This window comes from Vanellus vanellus (genome assembly GCF_965231255.1).
Source record: "Vanellus vanellus genome assembly, chromosome: 5".
NCBI classification, from domain to species: Eukaryota; Metazoa; Chordata; class Aves; order Charadriiformes; family Charadriidae; genus Vanellus; species Vanellus vanellus.
Window position 1 is genome coordinate 60,148,306 of NC_138910.1, and position 22,750 is coordinate 60,171,055.

At 38.6% G+C, this 22,750-nt stretch overlaps 1 protein-coding gene across 2 annotated transcripts in view; it reads left to right on the forward strand.

The window, feature by feature from the left end:
* OLFM3 (olfactomedin 3) overlaps positions 1-22,750 on the forward strand; it is a 70,733-nt gene that overhangs the window by 42,187 nt on the left and 5,796 nt on the right. Inside the window, exons 1-4 of one of the 2 annotated variants that reach the window (XM_082483880.1) lie at positions 2,355-2,498; positions 7,181-7,327; positions 9,840-9,995; positions 13,868-14,087. In XM_082483880.1, the coding sequence (XP_082340006.1) occupies positions 2,370-2,498; positions 7,181-7,327; positions 9,840-9,995; positions 13,868-14,087 (652 nt within the window). In that variant the 5' untranslated portion in view covers positions 2,355-2,369. Of the gene's footprint in view, positions 1-2,354; positions 2,499-7,180; positions 7,328-9,839; positions 9,996-13,867; positions 14,088-22,750 lie in introns of those variants that run through there. The other variant, XM_082483881.1, reaches the window with a different exon arrangement.

Consider the following 22,750-nt stretch of genomic DNA (forward strand, 5'->3'; position numbering starts at 1 on the left):
TGATGAAGGGTTTTTTTCTATTACGTAGCTGAAAGCAATTCCGGTTGTTGGAAGTAGATGAAGGTTATAATTTTCCAAAAGAGGTTTTTTCAGTGGAAAATTGCAGCTTTGGATTGAGCACCAGCATTTTTCAAATTTGCAATCTAATCATGACTTCTAGTAAGCATATTTTTCACAGAAGACATGATTAAACTGTGGAACTCCACGCCAGTGGATGTTGTCCCTCCTAAAAGTACAGAAGAGTTAAAAAGTTGCTTGAGAAATCCGTGGAAGAAAGCCTCATGAAAGGCTATTGACTACAAAGTTACAACATCTGGCCCAGTAAGTACCACAGTTTGATGGAAGGTTACGCCAAGAAAAACATTACTGTATGTTTTTTCTCTTACAGTCCTCTTTTAAGCATCCACTGCTGGCCATTGGTAGAGAAAGGAGCTAAATGCATCACGGAGATGCAATGTTTTTTCACTGGGATACTTCTTTTGGAACTGAACAACAAGATCATGTTTTCTTATTCAGACATCAGTGTCATCAGCTATGAGTTCCTATTTTGAAAGCAGAGTTCTCTGGAGAATATGGCCCCTGTGTGTTATTTTGTCCCAGAAGTTTTGGTATCAGTTAGACAAAGTACGTGAAATAAGTCAAAAAGCATTCAAACAAGCGTGTGCATTCAACATGCTACAGGTAAATAAAACCACAACATGCTTAATATTTAATTGATTATCATTTTCATATTTAGGTCTTTTACTGCAGCATCTATATAGAGAGAGAAATTAGCAAAAAGCCTATTTTTCTGTACAGAATCTGTATGTAAGCAAACTCATATTCTTTCACTGTCTTCAAATGCATCTCTTCAGTGAATTAGGTTTTTTGAGTATTTGAAGCATTTCACAGCTCTCCTTACTGTACTCCCAGAAAACATTTAATGTTTGGATGCATAGAATTTCTCTCTGTATTCTATTGCTGGAAGACTCCTTAGAAGATTGTATAAGAGCTCTCAATGTGTTTTTCAGTTTCTTTTTAAAAAAATAATTTTCCATGTGTTTTCATTAAACTGCAGAGAGTTATTGAAATAATTCTCAATGAATGTTGGACAAGATAAGTCCAGCTGAATTTGGCGTACGAGCTCTGAGAATCTGAGCTGTTTGCAGGGTTTTACTAACTTTAATAAATGCATTCATGATGACACAACTCCTATAAAAATGCATCCCTTCAGTTTCACTACAGGTTTCCTTCATACAAACTGCCAAAATTCCTTGAGAAAAATATAGTCTTTTGGAAGCAAATTCACAGACAAAGTCCATAACTGCCTCTGGGAAAAATACAGTAGTCTATCTCTCTGCAAAGTTCTAAGCAAGCTCTCTCTAAAATAATTGCTGTTAGAAATCCTTGCTCAGCATTTCTTCCGTTTAAAATAATTCAAAAAAAAAGTAAAAGTAAAACTACCCCAAGGGCACAGTGATTTCTACACTTTTCTTCTGGTGGTGTTCACCCCCCTGCCACTTGCTAAATTTATGAAAAAGATAAATTGCTACTAAACCTGGAGATCCTTCTACAGGACTAGAGAACAGTAGATTTAACAGCAGATCAGAGCCAAAAGAAGTCTCAATATCCTACACGAGTAACCCACAATTTGTCTTCTATTCCCATCCAAATGGCAACAAAGATATACTGAGTCTGCCAGCCCTGGGTGTCATGCAATAACCCTCAGTATAAAAACTTGTAAACTAGCAAGAACACTAAGAAATGTGGATCTTTACTGCTTCGATGTTCTTTTATGAACAGCAAATATATTAATAACAAGCTGTGCAAATTATAAAGTCACTGATGTTTGTAATTTATATGACATCAACAAATCAAGGGGGGTTCAGAAAGGTCTCTGGTGTTTTTGTGGGCAGGCTGACAGTTGTCCCCCTTCCCCATCCGCTTGGACAAACACAGTATCATATTTAGAAGTAGACCTGAGCATATTTCTGCGAAAGCAGTGATGGGGAGTGGGGGGGTTATTTGGGTTTGGGTTCGTACATTTCAGAGAGGTACACCGACCACTCTGCAAAGACTGAACTAATTAAGTGCTAATTGACACTCTAGCACCTATAAAGAGGTAATTCACCCACACCATCTCCCACTGGAAACCGCATAGAAAGGACTGCTTGTGTAGTGGTCAGCATAAGATAGTCATAAGTATTTGTTAGTAAGAGCATAAAGACAGAGGGCAAATAAGGATATGAGTGGTTAAAATGGATGATTAAATCTGGGTAGCTTCATCTCCTTTCATGCTGTGGATGTTGTGTGCTGTAGTCACGCCTCTCACTGCCAGCCTGCACTGGGATGATAATCAGTCACTATGAAAACTCATTAGCTCCACAGCAATGAGTCCTCCACTGCTGAAGCTTGGTGCTGTTCTTAGTACCATGGCAATGATCTCTAACTGGATGTCCCAAACTCTCCCATCTCTGGTAGGACTAAATACCACCAGAATAACCACTTCAGATACTCTAGTAAGTAGCTCTGATGTGTTGCAAGCCATCTTAATGCTGAAGTAGTATTTCAGTGCCAGCAAAAGCTTTAGTTTGTTGCCTCTTTGTAAATCTCTTTTTAAGCTACTAATCTTCCTATCATCACTTAATGCATGCTTCTCTTTGGGCATCATAAAACTGCACATTAGTAAGCATGTTGTGGTCTTACTATGAAAGGAAAGATTTTAAAATAGCATCCTTAAATATTTAAGAACAAATGCCTTCATCTTGAGTGTGATATGCTAAAAATAGTACAGCAATGTCATTTAATTTGTCTAGATGTTTTTTCCTATGTTTACGGCTCCAGAAAAAAATGTACTGCGTTACTAAGAAAAAAAATATATCTGTTAGGGTTCTTTTTGTCTGAATAATGTTATATATTAGCTATTCACTACAGTATGCAAAGGGTCTGATTCTTTCCTATTTTTTATCGGAGTACAGTTAAGCAAATAAATAGCTGTTAGAAACAAAATAAAATTAGTTCTAGGAGGTTGGGTACCAGAATTTTAGAAAGGCTGATACGGGAATAACACAAGTATCACTTTGTGTGGTTGATGCTTAGATACAGCAGCCTCTGTTAATGAAGACCTACAGAAAAGCTGTGATTAACTACTTACTCATGAGAAGCCTAAATATTAAAGTAATACTTTAATTGGACAAGAGGGAACAGTATACTGGTATTCATGAATTAAATTAGGACACCATTTTCCTAAATGTTTACTAAAACACTCTGTGTATCTTTTTGTGTAACTGCAATCAGATGTTTACATAATAGTATGTTATGTAAAACATAAATTTAACTATTTGTACAGTAGTTCACCGTGCTATGAACTTAGTTTTTTAGTTATAACTAAAACTGATGCTTTTACTAATCAACATTTAATTAATTGAACATACACATGCAGGAAAAACATTACTGCAGAAAATCACTGCACTTAGACTTTAAATATTACTACTTTAAAATTAATTAAATGACATAAGAAAGAATTCTGCAGTCTATTGAAGCAGCAAGAAGGTGAGAAGACAAGGAAAAGCTCTATTTTACCTTCCTTAGGTGTAACTTTTGGTCATTGAACTATAGTATATAAAGCTAGTTCTTGTGGCAATATGATATTACAAGTAATAAAGTGCCTTATCACATTTAAATCCAAGTTTAAAGTTGCAACTGAGTAACTGAGATGCACACTAATCATTATAACACCCACAAACATATATATCTATTTATACACACACACATATATATGTGGTTATATATATTAACATGTTCAGATTCCAAGTAGTATAAACTGTCATGCTTCCCTTGGCTACAACAGAGCACTGCTGATATAAACGCCTCCTAAGTATTATTTCAATAATGCTCTTTGCACTCATTGAGTTAGTTATATGCACATTTTGTGTTTCAAGAGGAGCAGCAGGAGTGCCTGTAGAGCTGGGGAAACAATCATAAAACCCCAATTATATCAGCATGGCAACGTCTGCCAAGTAAAAAAAAAAAAATTTAATTTCAATCATGTGGGGTTCTTTTTGCATAAAACCAAGCACCCCAAATCTACTACCTTTACCTAACCTCTAGTTGTGGGCTGAGAGCCTTTATGCCACAGGTGCTCAGTAATACTGAGGTCATCACTGACTGGTTTTTAACTGCCATCAAGAGTTATCCACTGGCAGATTGTCCAATGAACAGTGCAACACATGCACTTATCCAGAAGTTCTCTCCCGGCACATACACAGCTCATAAATTGTGTATATTGTACCAGGAAAAAAAAAAAAAAAAAACACCTCCCAATTTCCTTCCTTCAGCTGGAAGAATTGTACAAGGGTTGGGAAAAGGGCCTCCTTTTTTCAGCTCTGTTACAGTCTCAGGATTGAAATTGCAAGACAAACTGAAAAATACTGTCTATATTTAAGCAACCACATTAAGTATACGTACTGCCATTTGCCCTGTCATAGTAACAATGAAGGAAACTATAACAGTTTTATCAGAATATATAAAAATGCGAGTGAAAAAATAAATCTTCTGGAGGTAAGTGAAGTGAGTCCATAGCACAGCACCCTGCCAAGGCAATGATTAATATTGGTCTTTGTAGGCGCTCCTCTGTTTTCCCCAGATTTTCAAGAACTAGCATAATTTATTATCGTTGCTGTTCTCCACTTGTTGTTTCTTTTCTTGTTTGTTTGCTAAGGCCTGTCAGCAGTAAGCCTGCATTTGAAGAGTAGATTCAGTAGCTTCTGTAAGGTTTTGATGCCTCCTAGCTCCTTCCCTGCACAGCAGTTTCTGCTTGAGGTAGCGATTAAATGTCAAACTAAAAAAATAACAGAGAAAAAAAAAAAAAAAAAGAAAGTGCACCTACACACATGTGCTTCTTTTTCTCTGTGATCACTCGTACTACCCATCCTAATTAATGAAGGAACCCTAGTGGCCCAAATACAGGGAACCACAGAATACCACAAAGAACTGTAGCCTAAATTGCAGGAGTACTATGTGATCACTTATTTATGCACAGGCAACCAATAACCATGCACTCACATTGGGCCTGACAGTCTCTCACTGTGAGAAATACTTTCCCAAATAGCAGCTACTTTTTAAAATCAAGCTGTATGTTAGACACCGTAAGAAAATATCTGCCCAATTAATCAACAGAGGTTTTGGTTTTCCTTAGATAAAGCCAAGAGAGACACTCAGGACATCATTAGAATATATAAATACCTTTTGATAACACAGCCTGGATTATAATGGCTTTACTATAGACTGTGCAAGATCCTGGTATCTCATCCATTTTCCACTGTAGAACACTTACTTGAATGCAGTAAAACCAGTTGCTACCAATCTAAATGTAGCAGGTATAAGGCTCAAATATCACAATTTTTCATAAACTCATACTAAATATTTCTGTCCAAAGGAATTATAATCATAAGCTCTAGGTTCCTGAACATGTTCCTGAACTTCAACAAAAATTCGGTTTCCTTGCTCTTGCATGACAACACCATCTGGGCAAAAGTTCTACAGAGAATCATGGAAACTACCCGAGTGAATAGAGTTTACACTGCACAAGGGTTACCAGCCTTAATAGGCTTCAGTTGTTCAAGGTTGCAATTTTAGCAGCTGCTCAAAACCAATTTAAATTGTCTCTGCAGATGTAATTTTCTTTAGGTTTTACTGTTCTCTGAGTCTTAAACTAGATTCCCTTTGCCCTAAAAATTAAGGCGGACAGAACACCGTAGAGGCAGTATAATTTAGCACTGAACTCTGGATATGCCTTTCTAGAAAACCCTAACGCGAATTCAGCTGTCCTCTTTTTACAGTTATCCACATTACGACACTTTATTTTTCCTTGCAAAGCAAGAGACCAATACAATTTTGATTTTTCAATTAACTCAGCAGTAGAAGAGCTCACTGCGATCTTCAATGACTTCTTCAGAAGAGTCATTGTTGTGAAAAGTCTGCGCTCTTTTCTAACCTCAGTCTACAGTTATTGCACCTCTTCTGTGGTGAGGAACTCTGCAACTTATTCTGCACTAAGCCACCAGTAAAGCATCAATATCAAAGCTAGCCAGTTCAAATAATCACTCTCTGTGCTGACACGGAGTACCATTTTATAATATAACTAGTAATTGATTCTAAATGTCTCCAGACCAAAATTACTTCAGCGGCATCTGTACTGTGAAATTCAGTCAGCCATCAATACTGCATTACTAGAAAAGAATAATGCATAATATTAACTTTAAATTACAGATTAAAAAGAAAGTAAAATAATTACATCTTGTGTCCATTAGTTTTAATTCCATCACCTGAATCTTTTCAATCATCTCATTATATTGCTTTCTCTCATTCTTATGCTGCGTATTTCTATCCATCCCATTAAATAGACAGATACCTCCTCTGACAAGGTATCACCCACTTTAAATGCAGTACAGTGTTAGCCTGCTCTGCAACCAAATGTGATTTTTCTGGTTTTCTTTCTCAGTGGTGGCTGCTGTAAAAGGAACAGGTTAGGAATTTCCAGAACTCTTCTGCCCAGTGATGGATGGGCAATATCTTAACTGCACTGTGCCATGCCTGCCATGACCCCCATTCACCTAAGCTAACCAGACACTTTTCTGTAGTGCCCTGCAGCAAGCCCCTCTTCCCTTTGGTCTACGTGCAGTAGAAGTCAACGGAGACCAGTTTTCTCTGTGCTGCGTCTTTAAGAGCAAACCTGCTAACCCACATCCCCAACCGCTTCTGAGCCAATTCCCAATGCGCGAGTCACATACACTGTGCTCTCTCTTTGGGGTTTTATATTTGTTCTTTTCTGTCTTTGTTGTTTCCATTAGTCGAAAGTAAAAGTCATTCAGGCTGAAAGGACGTGTTTGTTCTCTGCTGATGAAAAACCATAACATCCCTTTGCAAAGAATTAAATCAACTAGTTTGTGCTGAATCACAAGCAGAAAACTGTTCTCATCCACCCTGGAAACAATGTGTGCTGGAGACCTCTAGAGAATTCTTATAAAGGTGTGAGATATGACAAAACTATGCAAAACCACCAATCTAATTAGTTGACTCGGAGGAACCTCATTGCGAACATATACTGCAAAAATAATCAAAAATGTTTGGAGGTAGCAGTTTTTCGAACAACAAAAAAATCAGTTCAGTTCCCTTTATTTTTATTATTTTGTTGTTGCAGACTCAGATTAGCCCCAAGGAAGGGTGGCAAGTGTATAGTTCAGCCCAGGATCCTGATGGCCGTTGCATTTGCACTGTTGTTGCACCTGAACAAAACCTATGTTCAAGAGACGCCAAAAGCAGGCAGCTCAGACAACTGCTAGAGAAGGTAAGTCCTCCCAACAAATTCCTCCTTTTGATCACTAAACTTCCCACAGAAATCCCCTCCTTTCCCTCTAAGTTTAATACAGGATGGAGTACTGAAGAGTTATCTAAGAAAAATATTTCTTCAGGGCTGATCCCCTACCTGTGTTCTCACCACTGGTTGTTATTTGTCTATTTTCCTTATATGACACCTTTCCCAACCCAAGCCACTTATCTAGCAAACTGAAGTTGTGTCTTCTCTCTTGTTCACTCCTCCAAAAACTCTTCCTTACACACCAACAGGACGGATTTTTCTATGGAAAAACAGTTACAAACCCCACTTCAAATTAGCTAGTTGCTGTGGGATTTATACTACAGCTTCTGCTTCAATCCTATGAGACTCTTGAAGGTCATTCCTTGTCTCTTATCAACAAATAACAAGATATAGACATGACAGCATCTGCAAAGCAGACTGTACAGAAGAGAAACAGTTCTAATGTTCTTTCCTCAAACAATTCTATTTATTTATTCTCTGATAGTGTAAATGTTCCCCAGAGCACCCAATTCTTATTTCCAGTAGTATTATCCACCATTGCATATATAGTAAAACCAGTGAAATGTTATTTTGCATCAACAGCAGAAAAAATGCTGCAACCATGAAAACACAAACTATTGTTCTGCATTCCCCATATAAGTAACCAAGGCTATAGTTATTGTATCACAGCTAGTGGTACAGAACCTAAGGCCTGAGAGAGTGTTTGAACAGCAGCAGAAAGGAACATAAAATGTAGGCTTAAAAATACATTTTTTAGCATACAATTTTCAGTATTTTTCTAGCTATAGAAAAATCACTCCACTGCTAATATAATGCCAGATCCCTACAGATTTTCCCTCTCTGAACCTCCGTGAACTTCAGCAGGGACTTAGTTTCAGGTTGTGTCAGAGCCGATAGCATGAGATGCGGGGAGAGGACACTGATGGACCAGCACATAGAGGAGGAGGAGCCACCTCCGCTCATCCTGTGTGTTTGCTTAACACAGGAAGACTTGAATCCCCAGAGTCTTTGCTCTAGCATATTTCCCAAATACTAAAACATTAATGTAAAAAAAATTCTTTTGCAGTGGGGGCTGGAGGGTTGTTAAGATCTCAACAGAGTTTTTGAGCTGCCACAGAAAAGAACCTAAATCATCAGTCTCTAAAAGCTATTTTCTTATGATTAGAACGGTGGTAATTATGGGTATGTAATATCATACTATGACTTCACTAAGTCCACGCACAATCATTTAATTAGACCCTCTATGTGAATTCAGGTTCTGCCAAATGGAAACACTCAAAGTTCTTCCAAGACCTGAAGGACTTTATTTGCCTGCTTTCAAGAATTAGAAACCAAAGAAAAAAGAAACATTACTTTTTTTCATTAAAAATACTTTCTAAGAACTGCTGATGGCTACTGCGCAATAACTAATGTCTACTATTTTTAAGAGTATTTCCTGAATCCACACATTCTGTAGGTTACAATATATTCAGTTTCAAACATGAATATCAGTTCAAACATTGCATATTCTTGCAAACAACAGGAATACTGCTGGGTTTGTCTTTTATAAAGAAGGTAGAATTATTTCTTTTTTTTTTTTTTTTTTTTTCTTGAGCCAAAACTTCAATATGGTGCCTAATACATTTACAGCAGTCTACTTTTTTCCTGTTTTGGGAAAACAAAACACTTACTGAAATAGCATAACTGCATTTGCAAAATATGTAAATTTTATGACTGGCAAAAGCCTTGCTTTTATAACAGATACTTTAAAAAATGATATATCATTTACTCTAGATGACAGTTATTCACACCTCATTGTGGTAAGCTCTCTATAGGTACAAAGTTACTTGCTCTGCAAAATTTACCTGAACATTCACTACGTCTCATCTGTAAAAAAATTGGGTTTTCTAACAATGAGACAATTGGATAAAATTTCTAATTTTATATCTACTTACAAACTCATGAGCAAACACCTATGCGACGATGGGCACACCACAGCTGATCTCTAGATATTCTCATTAATTCCTTATAATGAATTATTATATAAATGCCTACTAGCAATAAAAATCATGCTCTTCATACTAACCAAAATCTCCAAATTCCAGTCCTGTCCCTCCCAAAGTGCTTGGGAGGAAATACGTGCTATATAGCATGTCCTGAAGAACAGTCAGCATCTGCTACGTGTGTCAAAGTAGGCTCCGCTGCCTAATAGCCTTTTTTGAGCCCATTCATAATGGTGCTGAAAGGCTCTCTCTCCACCCCAAAGAAGCTAGTCCAAATCATTATGGCTTCAAGGTCTTGCTCCTCATAGTCCCCTGTTAGCCCTGTTCCCCAGTTTTTGTACTGTCATGCAGTTACAGAATTTAAAACTATACTGTGGTATAAATGACTCACTACTAAAGCATTGACATAAGAACATTTTGTTGCCTGACATTTAACTACCTAACCAGGAAAAAAAGTAAAGCAACAAAAAGTGCATTTAGAGAGTGTTCTTCTTTAACAGGTTCAGAATATGTCCCAATCTATTGAAGTTTTAAATCTACGGACTCAGAGGGATTTCCAGTATGTTTTAAAAATGGAAACACAAATGAAAGGGCTGAAGGCCAAGTTTCGGCAAATTGAAGATGATCGGAAGACATTAATGACAAAGCATTTTCAAGTAGGTTTTATTTTAACAATACCTTTGAAAGCCTGCTGGAAGCAATGTACTGAGCAGCAATGCATGGACTGCTAAGATCTCAGCTTGAAATGCTCTTACAAGAGCAACATTAAAAAGAAAAGCATAATAAATCTTCCTTTATGATGATAACCTTTTGCTCTGTTCAATTTGATTGTAATAGGGAGTAACGATTAATTATTAAGTCATTAGAGAAATGTCACTATAAACAAGTTCCTGTTTTTTCTGTATCAATGTGCAAGTCATACTGAGAAATTTATATTCATTCAAGCTCCAGTGATAAATGGGGAGATCCAATGGAATGAATAGCAAACAACTAGAGAGTTCTGCACTTTTACTGTTCCCTGACATTTACTGCAGTTGAAGGGAAGAAAACCTATAATAAATCAGGTTATTGTAATTTTTATCCAGTACAATTAAGATCTAATTTCATGTCTGAAGGTTTGCTATTTTGAATTTGGGATGGGGAGGAGGGCAATCATTCCCGGTCACATTTGTGTGATTAAAAAAAGACTTCCAAGGAATTTTAATGACAACGAAAACCTCAAGCCAATCTTTTTGTGAGAAAGAAGGGTTGCAGAGATTACAAAATAGCATTGTGTATTCTGAAAAAGCTATCTGAAGTACTCTTAAGGAAAAAATGTTACAAGAGCATATTTAAGTTCTTTAAATATCAAGTCGGTTAAATTGATATTTCAAGACAACAAAATAGGATCTAGAAAATACCTTCTGAGGATTACATTATGTTAACCAAATATATATTTTTGAAGTGTTTATAAAAGTTCATATAAAATGGACTTAACTTTCTAATTGGTGCTAAAGTTAGACACCTAAACAATTACATAGCTAAGGGGTCTAGTTTATTTTTCAAAGATACTGAATATCCAATAGGTCTTAATACTATCACGAATTAAGTACACTAATGATCTGACTACCAAATTTTATTCTTCATGACATCATTCTTAGTTTAGATGAAAGTTTGAGAACATAATTCCAGATATTTTCAGGATATAAGAAATGTCTCCACTTTTTTCCCTTCATCACTCGTTGCTACAATAACAACCCATTTGTATAATGCCATTATATATTCTGTATTATCATTATAGTTTTCCTTGGGAACAAAATATCAAAATTTGAATGTCTGATACACAATGTCAAAGGTAGCAGATTTCTGCAGTACTCTAACCTTTTAAATATTCAATATTTGTATTGGCCAGTCATTTAACTTCAGTTTGACCGTTTGCCAGGAGTAGAAAACAGATTTCCAGCCAATCAAGTTATAGAGTAATTTAAAAGGTCAACATAATACAATATGCTGCTGGGTTTCTGAAATTTGATCTGCTAAAATTCCAGTGCTTTATCTTTCCTGAGACAAAGAAACTCATTCTGGATATAGCATAACCCGTCACATCAGCAGGCACAAAGTGCTAGAATATGTCTACCGCCTATCCGTGTTGCAATACAAATTAGTTCTTGTACCACTCATCATAGCAACAAGCTAGTAGTGTCAGCAGAAAGCAATAAAATTATTTTCTTTATCATGAAAATACCAAAAGTAAGTAAGTAAGTTATTTTAATGTTGTAAGATATTTTAATGTTGTGCTTCCACAGCGGCGAGAACCAAAGAGTACAAATTTGATCTAGATCACACTTGAGCATACAGTCCTACTTCAGTCAAATCAGCATTTATGCCAGGCGGGAGATACTTGATCAGAAAAAGTTACAGCAGTTTGCTCAAATGATACCTCATCAGGAATGAGTTACCTTCACTAATTCTCTTAAAGACATTTTATCTGCCTGAGTTTTTCCATCATGGTTTACCCATGATTTTTGGCAGTTCACTGCCCTGCAGAACCAAAGCCTAAGTTCATAATTTCAAAACGACATAACAAAAACTTTGACTTCTGGAGTTCTACTTTCTGTGTCACAAAGCCTACTCTCCTTGTCATCAAGGAAAAAATAACTATTCATTTTAACAGGCATAAAGTAGGGTCAAGTCAAGTTTTTAATAAAAACAGTCAAATAAAAATAGTTTTGACTGTAGAAAAAAAGACTCTCCACTTCTTTCTGTCCGTTTCAGTAATTCTGTTACTGTAATGTACTTGAAAGACCCCTTGAGAATAGAACCAATAGAACTCCTAATACTCTCCAATCCATTTATAATGGCATATCTATCTGCTTATAATTTAAAATGCAATTTTCTAGCTATTAAGATGACCTGTGTGAAAAATATACTTCCTAACAAGACATATAAGTCTTTATTTTGAGCAAATAATTCCAGTATGAAAGCAGTTGTTAAAACAATATGGATATATTAGAAAGGTGATGAACAGATACTGCAGAACTCTCAAGCTGTCTTAGAACATGTTTGAGCGGCAAAAATTCAGAGGCAGGTCTTCAAGCAGCTCAAATGCTGACCCTGCCTATCAGCTTCTTTCACGTCTCCTTAGCAAAAGTGCATTTGGCATCATCACGTTATTTATTTTGGAAATATCCTACCCTGTTTATTGCATCCTTTAGTACAAGTGATGTAACAAACTATGTTTTTGTCTTCGCGAACCTCAGTGACTACACCAACCTCTAACCACATTTGCTTCCACACCTCTTCCTTGTGCTTGGGCTTCCATTTGTCCTCTTCTGCTTTCCTTTTTAATCTGCTGCCTACTCCAGCTATTCTTCAGGACTTGATTTTAACTCCTTCAACAGCCTCTCCCTGTGTGTCCTCATCTGTTCCCAATCTCTATTACCACCTAATGCTAGCTCCTAACAAATCTTTATTTCCATCCCTTGCTTTTTTTTGTCCAGGCTTGCGTCTCCTCATGTCTCTCTGGCATTTGCTCATGGAAGTCCCACTGTTTCCTCAAATTATAAGATATTCAAATCTCTATATACAGATTATACATAAGGGACAAACCTGTCTGCTTTTCAATAAAGCAAAACCTTTTGACTACAACGATTCTTTGAGGTTTTCCACAGAATAATAACCAAACAAAAAACAACCTTAAACAATTGGTTTATATTCAATAAAGCCCCTATGATTAGTGCATTTAAAAGAATAATTAAGAAGTGAAAGATGAGCAGCCAATACAGGTTACAACCTGAGACAAATTCTCAAAGTACGAGACTCAGCAGAAGTCTGAGCAAGGGGCAATCTGAGATTCCGAGGTGGAGCCTTATTTTATTTAATCAATGTTTAAGAATAGGATTGCCAATGCAACAACAACTGCACGTGGCAAAAAAAACAATTCGTGATAGTCCAGAAGAGAGACCAACTGAGGAAGTTCAAAGGCACCTAGTGATGTAGCAGGATGACAAATAGAAAGCACAGTTAAGAACCATGGATTCTTTACTTCAGAAGAAAGAGATATATATCACTGTGGCCAGAACAGAGCTAAACAGTGTTCAACAGCCATTGGGAAAAGAATTAATTCAGTATTTCTAAGGAGTGAAATAGAAATTAACAGCTCACCAACTATGACAGTACTGTAAAACAGGTATGACCTCCTTGAACGTCACTGTGTGGTCAGGCCTAATCGCCTTCCCTCAAGAAAGACAGCGCAGTTTATATGCTCTGCATGGAAAGTTAGACACTCAACAGGTTTGGATCAGATCACTTGAAGGTAATTGTGTACTTTCAGGAGAAAAACTATTCTCTCATGCATTTTATCTACTGCTTACTACCATTAAGTCTAAGATTTCAAAGACTTTCACAATACACTAGTAAGAGATTTGTAACTAAAATCAATAATCATTTTCAAGTCATTTTAATAATCAAGCATAAATATTACATTAAAGGGAATTAGGGCATCGACTCCTTTAAACTGCTCTAATGCACATTTGATTGCCTTTAACAGGAGTTGAAAGAAAAGATGGATGAGCTCCTGCCACTGATCCCAGTTCTGGAACAATACAAAACCGATGCCAAATTAATCACCCAGTTCAAGGAGGAAATTAGGAATCTGTCTACTGTCCTCACTGGGATTCAGGAAGAAATTGGTGCTTATGACTATGAGGAACTACACCAGCGTGTAATCAGTTTAGAAACCAGGCTTCGAGACTGCATGAAAAAGCTCAGTAAGTTAACAATTTCATGGCAAATTTGGTCCCTTGGCTGTATATTTTTAGTTGTCTCTGTACAGAAAGATAAAGTTTTCTTTTTTCTTGTTTGATGAACGATTATATTCTGACCTGTGCTGCCCTAATAAAAGTCAAGAGTAACTCATCCTAAGGTCAGTCATATCATTCCAAGTTTGCACCAGTGTATCTTATATAACGATCTGCCCTACTCTATACAGAAGGAATTAAGATGGAAAATTAGAACAGACAGCAAACTTTAAAATCTAGGAGATTTACAACTGGTTGAAGAGCTACAAATATTCTTCCAAAAAAGCTCAGACAGGCATTGCTACTTGGGTCATCTTTGGGAGGTCAGCGTGAAAAAAAAAATTAGTGGGAAGTAGACTGGAATCAGTTTTCAGATGTCCAAAGTATAACTCTATGCAACGACACTGGAGAGGCCACTGACTGTACTGTCATTAGACCTGTAATATTAGTGTTAAGAGAGATGTGCCATTCTCCAATTTGCAATACGACATAATTAAGCTTTAAGGGAACAAAGCATGATTTTTGTAGGAAGCACAGCAACAATCCATTGTGAGCACTGCACTAGATTTACATCGGGCAGCCTCCATCTTGGTTGCTCACATGCTGGCTTTCGTTAGAAAAAGTCAAATGCTGACCATCTCTGAAAATCAGCGCTAGCTAAGTGCCGGTTACCAAAACTAAAAGCCTTTAGTATCATTATCAAGTGTCAGCCTTAACTGCCATTACCCAAAGGGGGATAATTAGCACCTACCTGCTTTACAACCACCATGCAGTCTCCCCAACCTACCATGCATTCGGAGTCTCCTGAATGGTTCGCTATTGCAATCTGGGTCGCTACAGCCAACAATCCAGCCCCTCTCTGAGAAATAAGCGCTTTATAAGTTAACACTGAACATGGATAAACTAGAAATTCCAAGGTTCAGTCCTGTGATCGGTATCTCAGTTATCAACTGTGGGATGTTTACTTTTAAATGCTACCCATGACACAAAATAACGTTATTAATTTCATAAGCAGTGCCTCTTTATTTTTGTGAGGCAATGGAATGAGAAAAATCTAGGTTAGGTTAGGCTCTTAAATAATTTATTCTCAATCTCTTTATTTTACACCAGAAATAACACAGTGATGATGGGCTAAAATACATGAGACTTCTTCAAACAGAAATTTCTTATGATCCTATTTTCCCCTCAGTACACGCACATAATAGCACATTACTGCACTGACAGGAGGTAGTCAGGAGCAAATGGCTGCACTGCAATACCGCAGCAAGCAAGAAGATACATATAAAGAGGCAGTATTTTCTGATAGTGTTCCAGTCAGTTTATTAGACACCAAAAGATCATCAACTTCTCTTTAATGAGTATCTTGTGTTTTTTAGCTTTTGCAGCACATTCTTGTAACATTGATTAGTGAAGTGACTACAGTATAAGACACATTTTATACATCAGAATGACTAGGTGTAGTCACAGGGGTTATTCGCCTGTTTTTCATCCCCATTTCCCCTCCTATCTATTCTGAATTCCTGCAACACATTCTATTTCTCTTGATGTACTAATGTAAAAAAACCTATTAAAATTACATATATGAACAATAGAGAGAAAAATTTTGTATGAAATAGATTATTAAGCACATCCATTATTAAAGGTGTTTGGCCTTCTCAAGCTCTAGTACAGATTTATTCATCTTTATTGGCATTATTCCCTGGTCTTAGATGCTTAAATGACTTTTATACTCACCTACTAATAGACTGGGTGTGTTTCTGGCCTACCCCGTGTGCCTTTTAAAGTAAAAACACCTTCAGTTAGGCTTACTGTGAGTAACTCCGGAAAGCCGGTACTGCGTGTTCAGATCAGTTAGCATAAAAGAAAAACAGCTTTCATGCCCACACCTTCTCCTCAGCCACATTCACCACGCTGGAGAAGATCCAGCTGTGACTGTCCATGCCAATCTAATGGCCAGAAGTCTATGGCAGCAGAAGGCAGACTGGCCCCAATGTGGCACAGGATCTGGCCTGAATCTTCACAGATTTTGTTGCATGTCACAATATAATTATCTAACCAGCATGTGTAATAGCTATTTTCCATTCTTCTCCCTAGCAGGTGTTTTTCAGCAATATAATGCATTATTTATATTGTCCTGGCCACTTAAAAGGGATCTTCCATCTGCACTGGCAACACTTTCATCGCTCATTAACATACAGTTGTCTTACTTTCACTGAGGTTTAATGATTACCACAGCAGTTGTGATGACTGAAACTTGCTCCTTGTCTTTGGAATAAGAGAAAATTGAGGCCGAAGCTACTGAGAAATTTGTCCACAAAACTTTAAAAGGGTGCATGCAATTAAACACGTAGGAATAGGGTGCATATGATTGCACACATCCCCAAATTCACATACACTTATGCACACATGGGTTCTTTGCTGGCAGTCATGTAAGGCATGTGCATTTATAAGAGAATGCAGGTTGCACAGTATGCTGAGGACCCTCCTATTCCTGTCATAATGCGTTTATGAAATTGGAAAAAAAGTTACATGGTAGCATTCATAGAGGCCGATACTCTGCCAAATGTTGCTCATGAAATATGAAGAAATAATTATAGAGTACATACACATGGACTCATTTGTAGCTGCATCTGATTGTAATGTAGAATCTAAACAATATTTTACAGTAACATTTTTGGTTAGAAATTCAAAAGTAGAATATATCCAAAGAAGTGCTGTTACATCAGTGCCAGAAGAGGTATTAGCGCAGGCGTAAGATTACTTTATTGATTGCAGTGGTGCTTGTACTTCCAAAGCATCATTCCCTTTGGGATTTGAAGAACTTTACAAACATCATTTAGTACAAAACTGTGCAACAGAGATATATGTTATTATTCCCATTTTGTAGATGAAGGGCCAAGCAGCCCAGGAGGATAAATGACTTTCCCAAAGATTGCACAGCAAGTCATTGCACACATCCAGAGGAAGCCAGAGGCTTCCCCTCAGCAAGCTCTAATAAGTAGACTACAGGGCTTCCTGGATTTGTATTATTCAGGACAACAGACATACACCCATTAAGTAAGAACTAATTCTTCATTCCCTCACATTTTAATGTTATGACAAATTTGACCATAAGCAGAAAAGTGCAAGTAGTAAAACACTTGGAAGTCATTTGTGCAACCACTGAAAAAAATACTCACTTCATTTTCCCTATTCATAACCTACAATAAATAATGATGCTTAGGAAAACTTCAAGAGAATGTTTTGATTTTATTTCCCTTACAAACCTTTCTTTAAATCATACACTGACTTGGTATATATAGCAGCTACCAATATTCATTTGCATGACAGAGACTGGGACTACCAATTACCTACTCCTTGCTATCTTCAAAACAGCTCCTGTCCAATTGGTCTCTCGCAACCTTCTCCTGCTATTTGCTCACTTTGGAGCAGCTTTCCAGATGTGTTCTGCTCCACAGACTTTCCCAGCCTACAGGGGCAGTACATCTACTTTTCTTTTTTAATGGCCACTTCATGCTCAACTTCTTCCTTAATATAAATAAATACAGGAAATCACAAACAGACAGAGTCCACAGTACAAAACTGTTACAAGAGATGAATCAAGCCATAAACACCCAGATTGTGCATGATACAGTCCAATTTAATTGTACAGTTCAATTTAAGATGGATAAACACTCAGAGGCTTGATTTTTCCAATTACTATAATCATTTATGGTTGCGATTTTCTAATGTAGGCAGCTGCTTCTTTCAAAGTCAAGGGAAAGAGACTGAGTGCTTCTAAAAATCCCACTTTTTTTTCTGTATAACACCATCTGAATATCTTAGTGGTGGAAAAAATACCTAGAAATATCAGGTTTTTTCTTTTTTTCTTAGTGTTCCTGAACTTCCTGACGTTTCCTAGGACAGAGATGTATTTGATCTACCTTCTCAGTAGCATTTGCTTCTTCTCCTGTCAGAGAAATAAAGAGCACAGGTTTGCTATAAACTAAAACTTTTCAACCGGTAAAAGAAAGCTTTTCTGCCATCACAAGAGTTATTTCCTCAACCACATATGTTCCCTTCTGCCAGAAAAAAAAAAAAACAAAAAAACAAAAAAAAAAAAACAACAAAAAAAAACAAACAACAACAACAAAAAAAAAAAACAACAAGAAGGAAAGGGGCAGGGAGGAGTTTTAGAATCATAGAATAGTTTTGGGCTGGAATGGACCATTAAAGGTCATCTAGTCCAACCCCCCTGCAATAAGCAGGGACATCTTCAACTAGATCAGGTTGCTCAGAGCCCTGTCCAACCTCGCCTTGAATGTTTCCAGGGATGGGGCATCTACCACCTCTCTGGGCAACCTGTGCCAGTGTTTCACCACCCTCATTGAAAAAATTTCTTCCTTATATCTAGTTTAAATCTTCCCTCTTTTTGTTTAAAACCATTACCACTTGGTCTTATCGCAACAGGCCCTGCTAAAAAGTATGTCCCCATCTTTCTTATAAGCCCCCTTTAAGTACTGAAAAGCTGCAATAAGGTCTTCCAGAGAGGGCTCCAGCCCTCTGATCATTTTTGTAGCCCTCCTCTGGACCTGCTCCAACAGGTCCATGTCCTCCTTACGTTGAGGGCTCCAGAGTTGGATGCAGGACTGCAGGTGGGGTCTCACCAGAGTAGAGAGGCAGAATCACCTCCTTCAACCTGCTGGCCATGCTTCTTTTGATGCAGCCCAAGTTTTGGTTGGCCTTTTGGGCTGCAAGTGCACATTGCCGGCTCATGTCCAGCTATTCATCCACCAGTACCCCCAAGTCCTCCTTTGCAGGGCTGCTCTCAATCCCTTTGTTCCCCATCCTGTATTGATACTGGGGGCTGCCCTGACCCAGGTGCAGGACCCTGCACTTGGCCTTGTTGAACCTCACGAGGTTCACATGGGCCCACTTCCCAAGTTTGTCCAAGTCCCTCTGGATGGCAACCCATCCCTCAGGTGTGTCAACTGCAGCACTCAGCTTGATGTCATCTGCAAACTTGCTGAGACTGCACTTAATCCCACTGTCTATGTCATTAGTGAAGATATTAAACAGTTTTGGTCCCAATATGGACCCCTGAGGGACACCACTTGTCACCAATCTCCATCTAGACATTAAGCCATTGATCAATAACCTCTGGGTGCAACCACCCAACCAATTCCTCATCCACCAAACAGTCCACCCATCTAATACCTCTCCAATTCAGAGAGAAGGATGTTGTGGGGGACCATGTCAAAGGCCTTACAGAAGCCCAGATAGACAACATGTCTAGCTCTTCCTTTGTCCACTGATGTAGTCACTCCATCACAGAAGGCCACTAGGTTGTTCAGGCAAAAATTGCCCTTGGTGAAGCCATGCTGGCTGTCTTGAATCACCTCCCTGTCCTCCACGTGCCTTAGCATAGCTTCTAGGAGGATCCGTTCTACGACCTTCCCAGGCACAGAGGTGAGGCTGACAGGTCAGTAGTTCCCAGGTTCCTCCTTTCTACTCCATTTAAAAATGGGTGCAATGTTTCCCCTTTTCCAGTAACTGGGGTCTTCACCTGACTGCCACAACTTTTCAAATAGCATGGAGAGTGGGTTGGCAACATCACCAGCCAATTCCCTCAGGACTCTGGGATGCATCTCGTCAGGTCCCATAGACTTATGTATGTTCAGATTCCTCAGGTGGTCACAAACCTGATCTTCTTTTACAGTGGGAGGGATTTTGCTCCCCCAGTCCCTCGTCTTGTTGTCCATCCACTCAAGAGGTGTGGGAAGAGAGAATGCCAGTGAAGACTGAGGCAAAAAAGTTGTTGAGTACCTCACAGCCTTCCCCTTGTCCATTGTCACCAGTTTGGCAGGCTTGCTCATCAGGATGGTACGCTTTCTTTGACCTTTCTTTTCTGGCTGACATACCTGTAGAAGCCCTTATTGTTATTCTTTGCATCCTTTGCCAAGTTTAGCTCCACCCACACCTTTGGCTTGCTGGCCCCATCCCTACACAACTGGGCAGTGTCCCTATACTCTTCCCAGGATACCTGTCCCTGCTTCCACTGCCTGTGCATTTCCTTCTTGCTCTTTAGTTTGACCAGCAGGTCTTGACTCAGCCATGCCAGTCTCTTGCCTTCCTTTCCTGATTTCTTACACCTGGGGATCAAGAGCTCTTGCACACTGTGGAAAGCATCCTTAAAGATCTGCCAGCTCTGTTCTGCTCCCTTGTCCCTGAGGACAGTTTCCCAGGGGGTCCTATTGACTAACTCCTTGAAGAGCTGGAAGTTTGCTTTCCTAAAATTCAGGGTCCTGAATTTACTCTTTGCCTGACCCACGTCCTTCAGGACTCCGATCTCCACCGGTGTATGATCACTGCAGCCCAGGCTGCCTCCAATCTTGATGTCACCAATTAGGCTCACTTGCATTGGTGACTGACAGGTCCAGTATCGCATCCCCTCTCGTAGGGCTATCTATTACCTGGCTTAAAAAGGTATTCTCAATGCATTCCAGGAGTCTCCTGGATTGCCTACAGCTCACTGTGCTACTTTTCCAGCAGATGTTGAGGTGGATGAAGTCCCCCAGCAGGATGAGAGCCTGCAAATGTTGTGCCTCCTGTAGCTGGAGTAAGAAGGCTTCATCAATAGGCTCCCCTTGATTAGGCGGCCTGTAGTAGACACCAACCACAAGGTTCCCTTTGTTGCCTTAGTCTGTAATTCTTACCCATAAGCTTTCAACCTGCCCATGGCTATTTTTCAGATACAGCCCTTCGTTCTATCCATTTTTGATGTAGAGGGCAATGCCTCTGCCCCTCCTTCCTCGTCTGTCCCTTCTAAATAGCCTGTAGCCATGGATAGCCACACTCCAGTCATGAGGTTCATCCCACCAAGTTCTAGTAATGGCAACTAGGTCACAGCTTTCTAGCAGCACGGTAGCTTCCAACTCTTCCTGTTTGTTGGTCATGCTGTGGGCATTGGTGTAGAGGCACTTCAGCTGGGCTGTCAGCTGTGTCACCTTCTAAGAGGAACACCCCTTAATTCCTTTGAGGTATTCCACTGGTGTTCCCCTGTTGGCTCCTACTACCTCAGGAGCCCTGGCTCACGTCCATAGAAATTCAAGTATTTTGGCCATGTTAAAAAAAGCACAGGCCAGCTTTAATTCTCAGCCACCTCACTGCTATGGAAAATTCATAGTGCAGAAGTGTTTCCCATTCACATGACATTTACCTATGTTCTATTTGCCTACATAGAAAATGAGCTAAAAAAAGCCTCAGCTGGAAACCAATTGATTTTTTTTTTTTAATTTCAGACTCCTAGACTTGCCGTGCCACAAAAGTGTTAAGTAAATGATCCTGCCTTTCGATATGTTAGCATCACCATTCCCTAGCAAGTTGGAAATGCTTACAATCACACAGAAAACTGTTTTCTCAGTGAACTGTTAAACATTCAGTATCAAATACAAGATCAGGCTTGGGCAAGCTATAAGGGAATTATCTTTATAAAGCTAGTATTGCTAATTATTTCAGTGTTAAACAGATTGATAAACTGCATATTGTAGTACAATGTCATCAAAATGCTGTGATATTCATCTAGAATAAATTATTTAATTATAAAAGTAAGTCAATGATACTTCAGCACAGGCGGCACGCTTACAATGAGCAAAACATTTAGAAGTCTGCTGTAGAGAATGGGTAGACATATTTGAAGGTAGGGCTCCAAAAGACAGAACTGGAGAAAACAACTATACTTTTCTCTTGAAGAAAGCAAAATTAGTTTTATTTCTTAATTGTATTCACTTGATTCACCTAACTTCTGACCAAATATTGAAAGCAACAGTGCATTAGAGGACTGTCTGAAGATTTGACAGAATAAACTGTGAATTTCAGAGGGATTTCAGTGAGAAGGGGAAGACAATTTAGCCTCAATTACTTTTTCCTAGTCTCACATTTCCCTGCTTCATCAGTCAGCAATAGGTTCACTGTATTCACAAGACCAGTATTTAGCAAGCCAGTTGATTTGTGGAATACTTGGGACAATTTACTTCTACAAAAAAGTCACTTGTGCAGCCTTAAACAATTCAAAATAGCATGAGCTGATTTATAAAGCTGACCATTCATCCAAGACTTGCTTTGGGGCCTTGTCCTGTTCTTTCAAGCAATTCTTTCTGAACTGAGAGCACTTACTGATAAGGGGTTCCAGTCTACATGTGTCTGGAAGCAGTGCTTTGAGTTCTGCCTACTCAAAAGAAAAGAGATGACACCCATGTACTTGGCCCTGAACATTTTTCAAATTAACAGAAGAGTGAGATTCTGAAACAATCTTCAGTTGGAGTAAGGGTGAGGATAGGCAGGTGCAAACAATATTTCCCCATTTTTAAAATCATGTTAATAATTCTATTAACAGGCTGTCTGCAATAGCAGGGTACTAGACTTAGACGACTAGAATTTTGGTGAAGACTTCATGTATTAATCTCCTGTGCCTAAGGATGTCCTAGGTATAAGGAGGCTCTCATGACAAGACAGAGGTGGGCACAGACAGCTCTGCCGCTTCCTTCTTACTGCCCATGCTGTCAGCAAGTGGGCCAACACACCTCAGGTACTGCTGAGGTTTACAGCAGAAACCTGCTGATGGGATATGAATCATCACTACAATGGGAATGGCT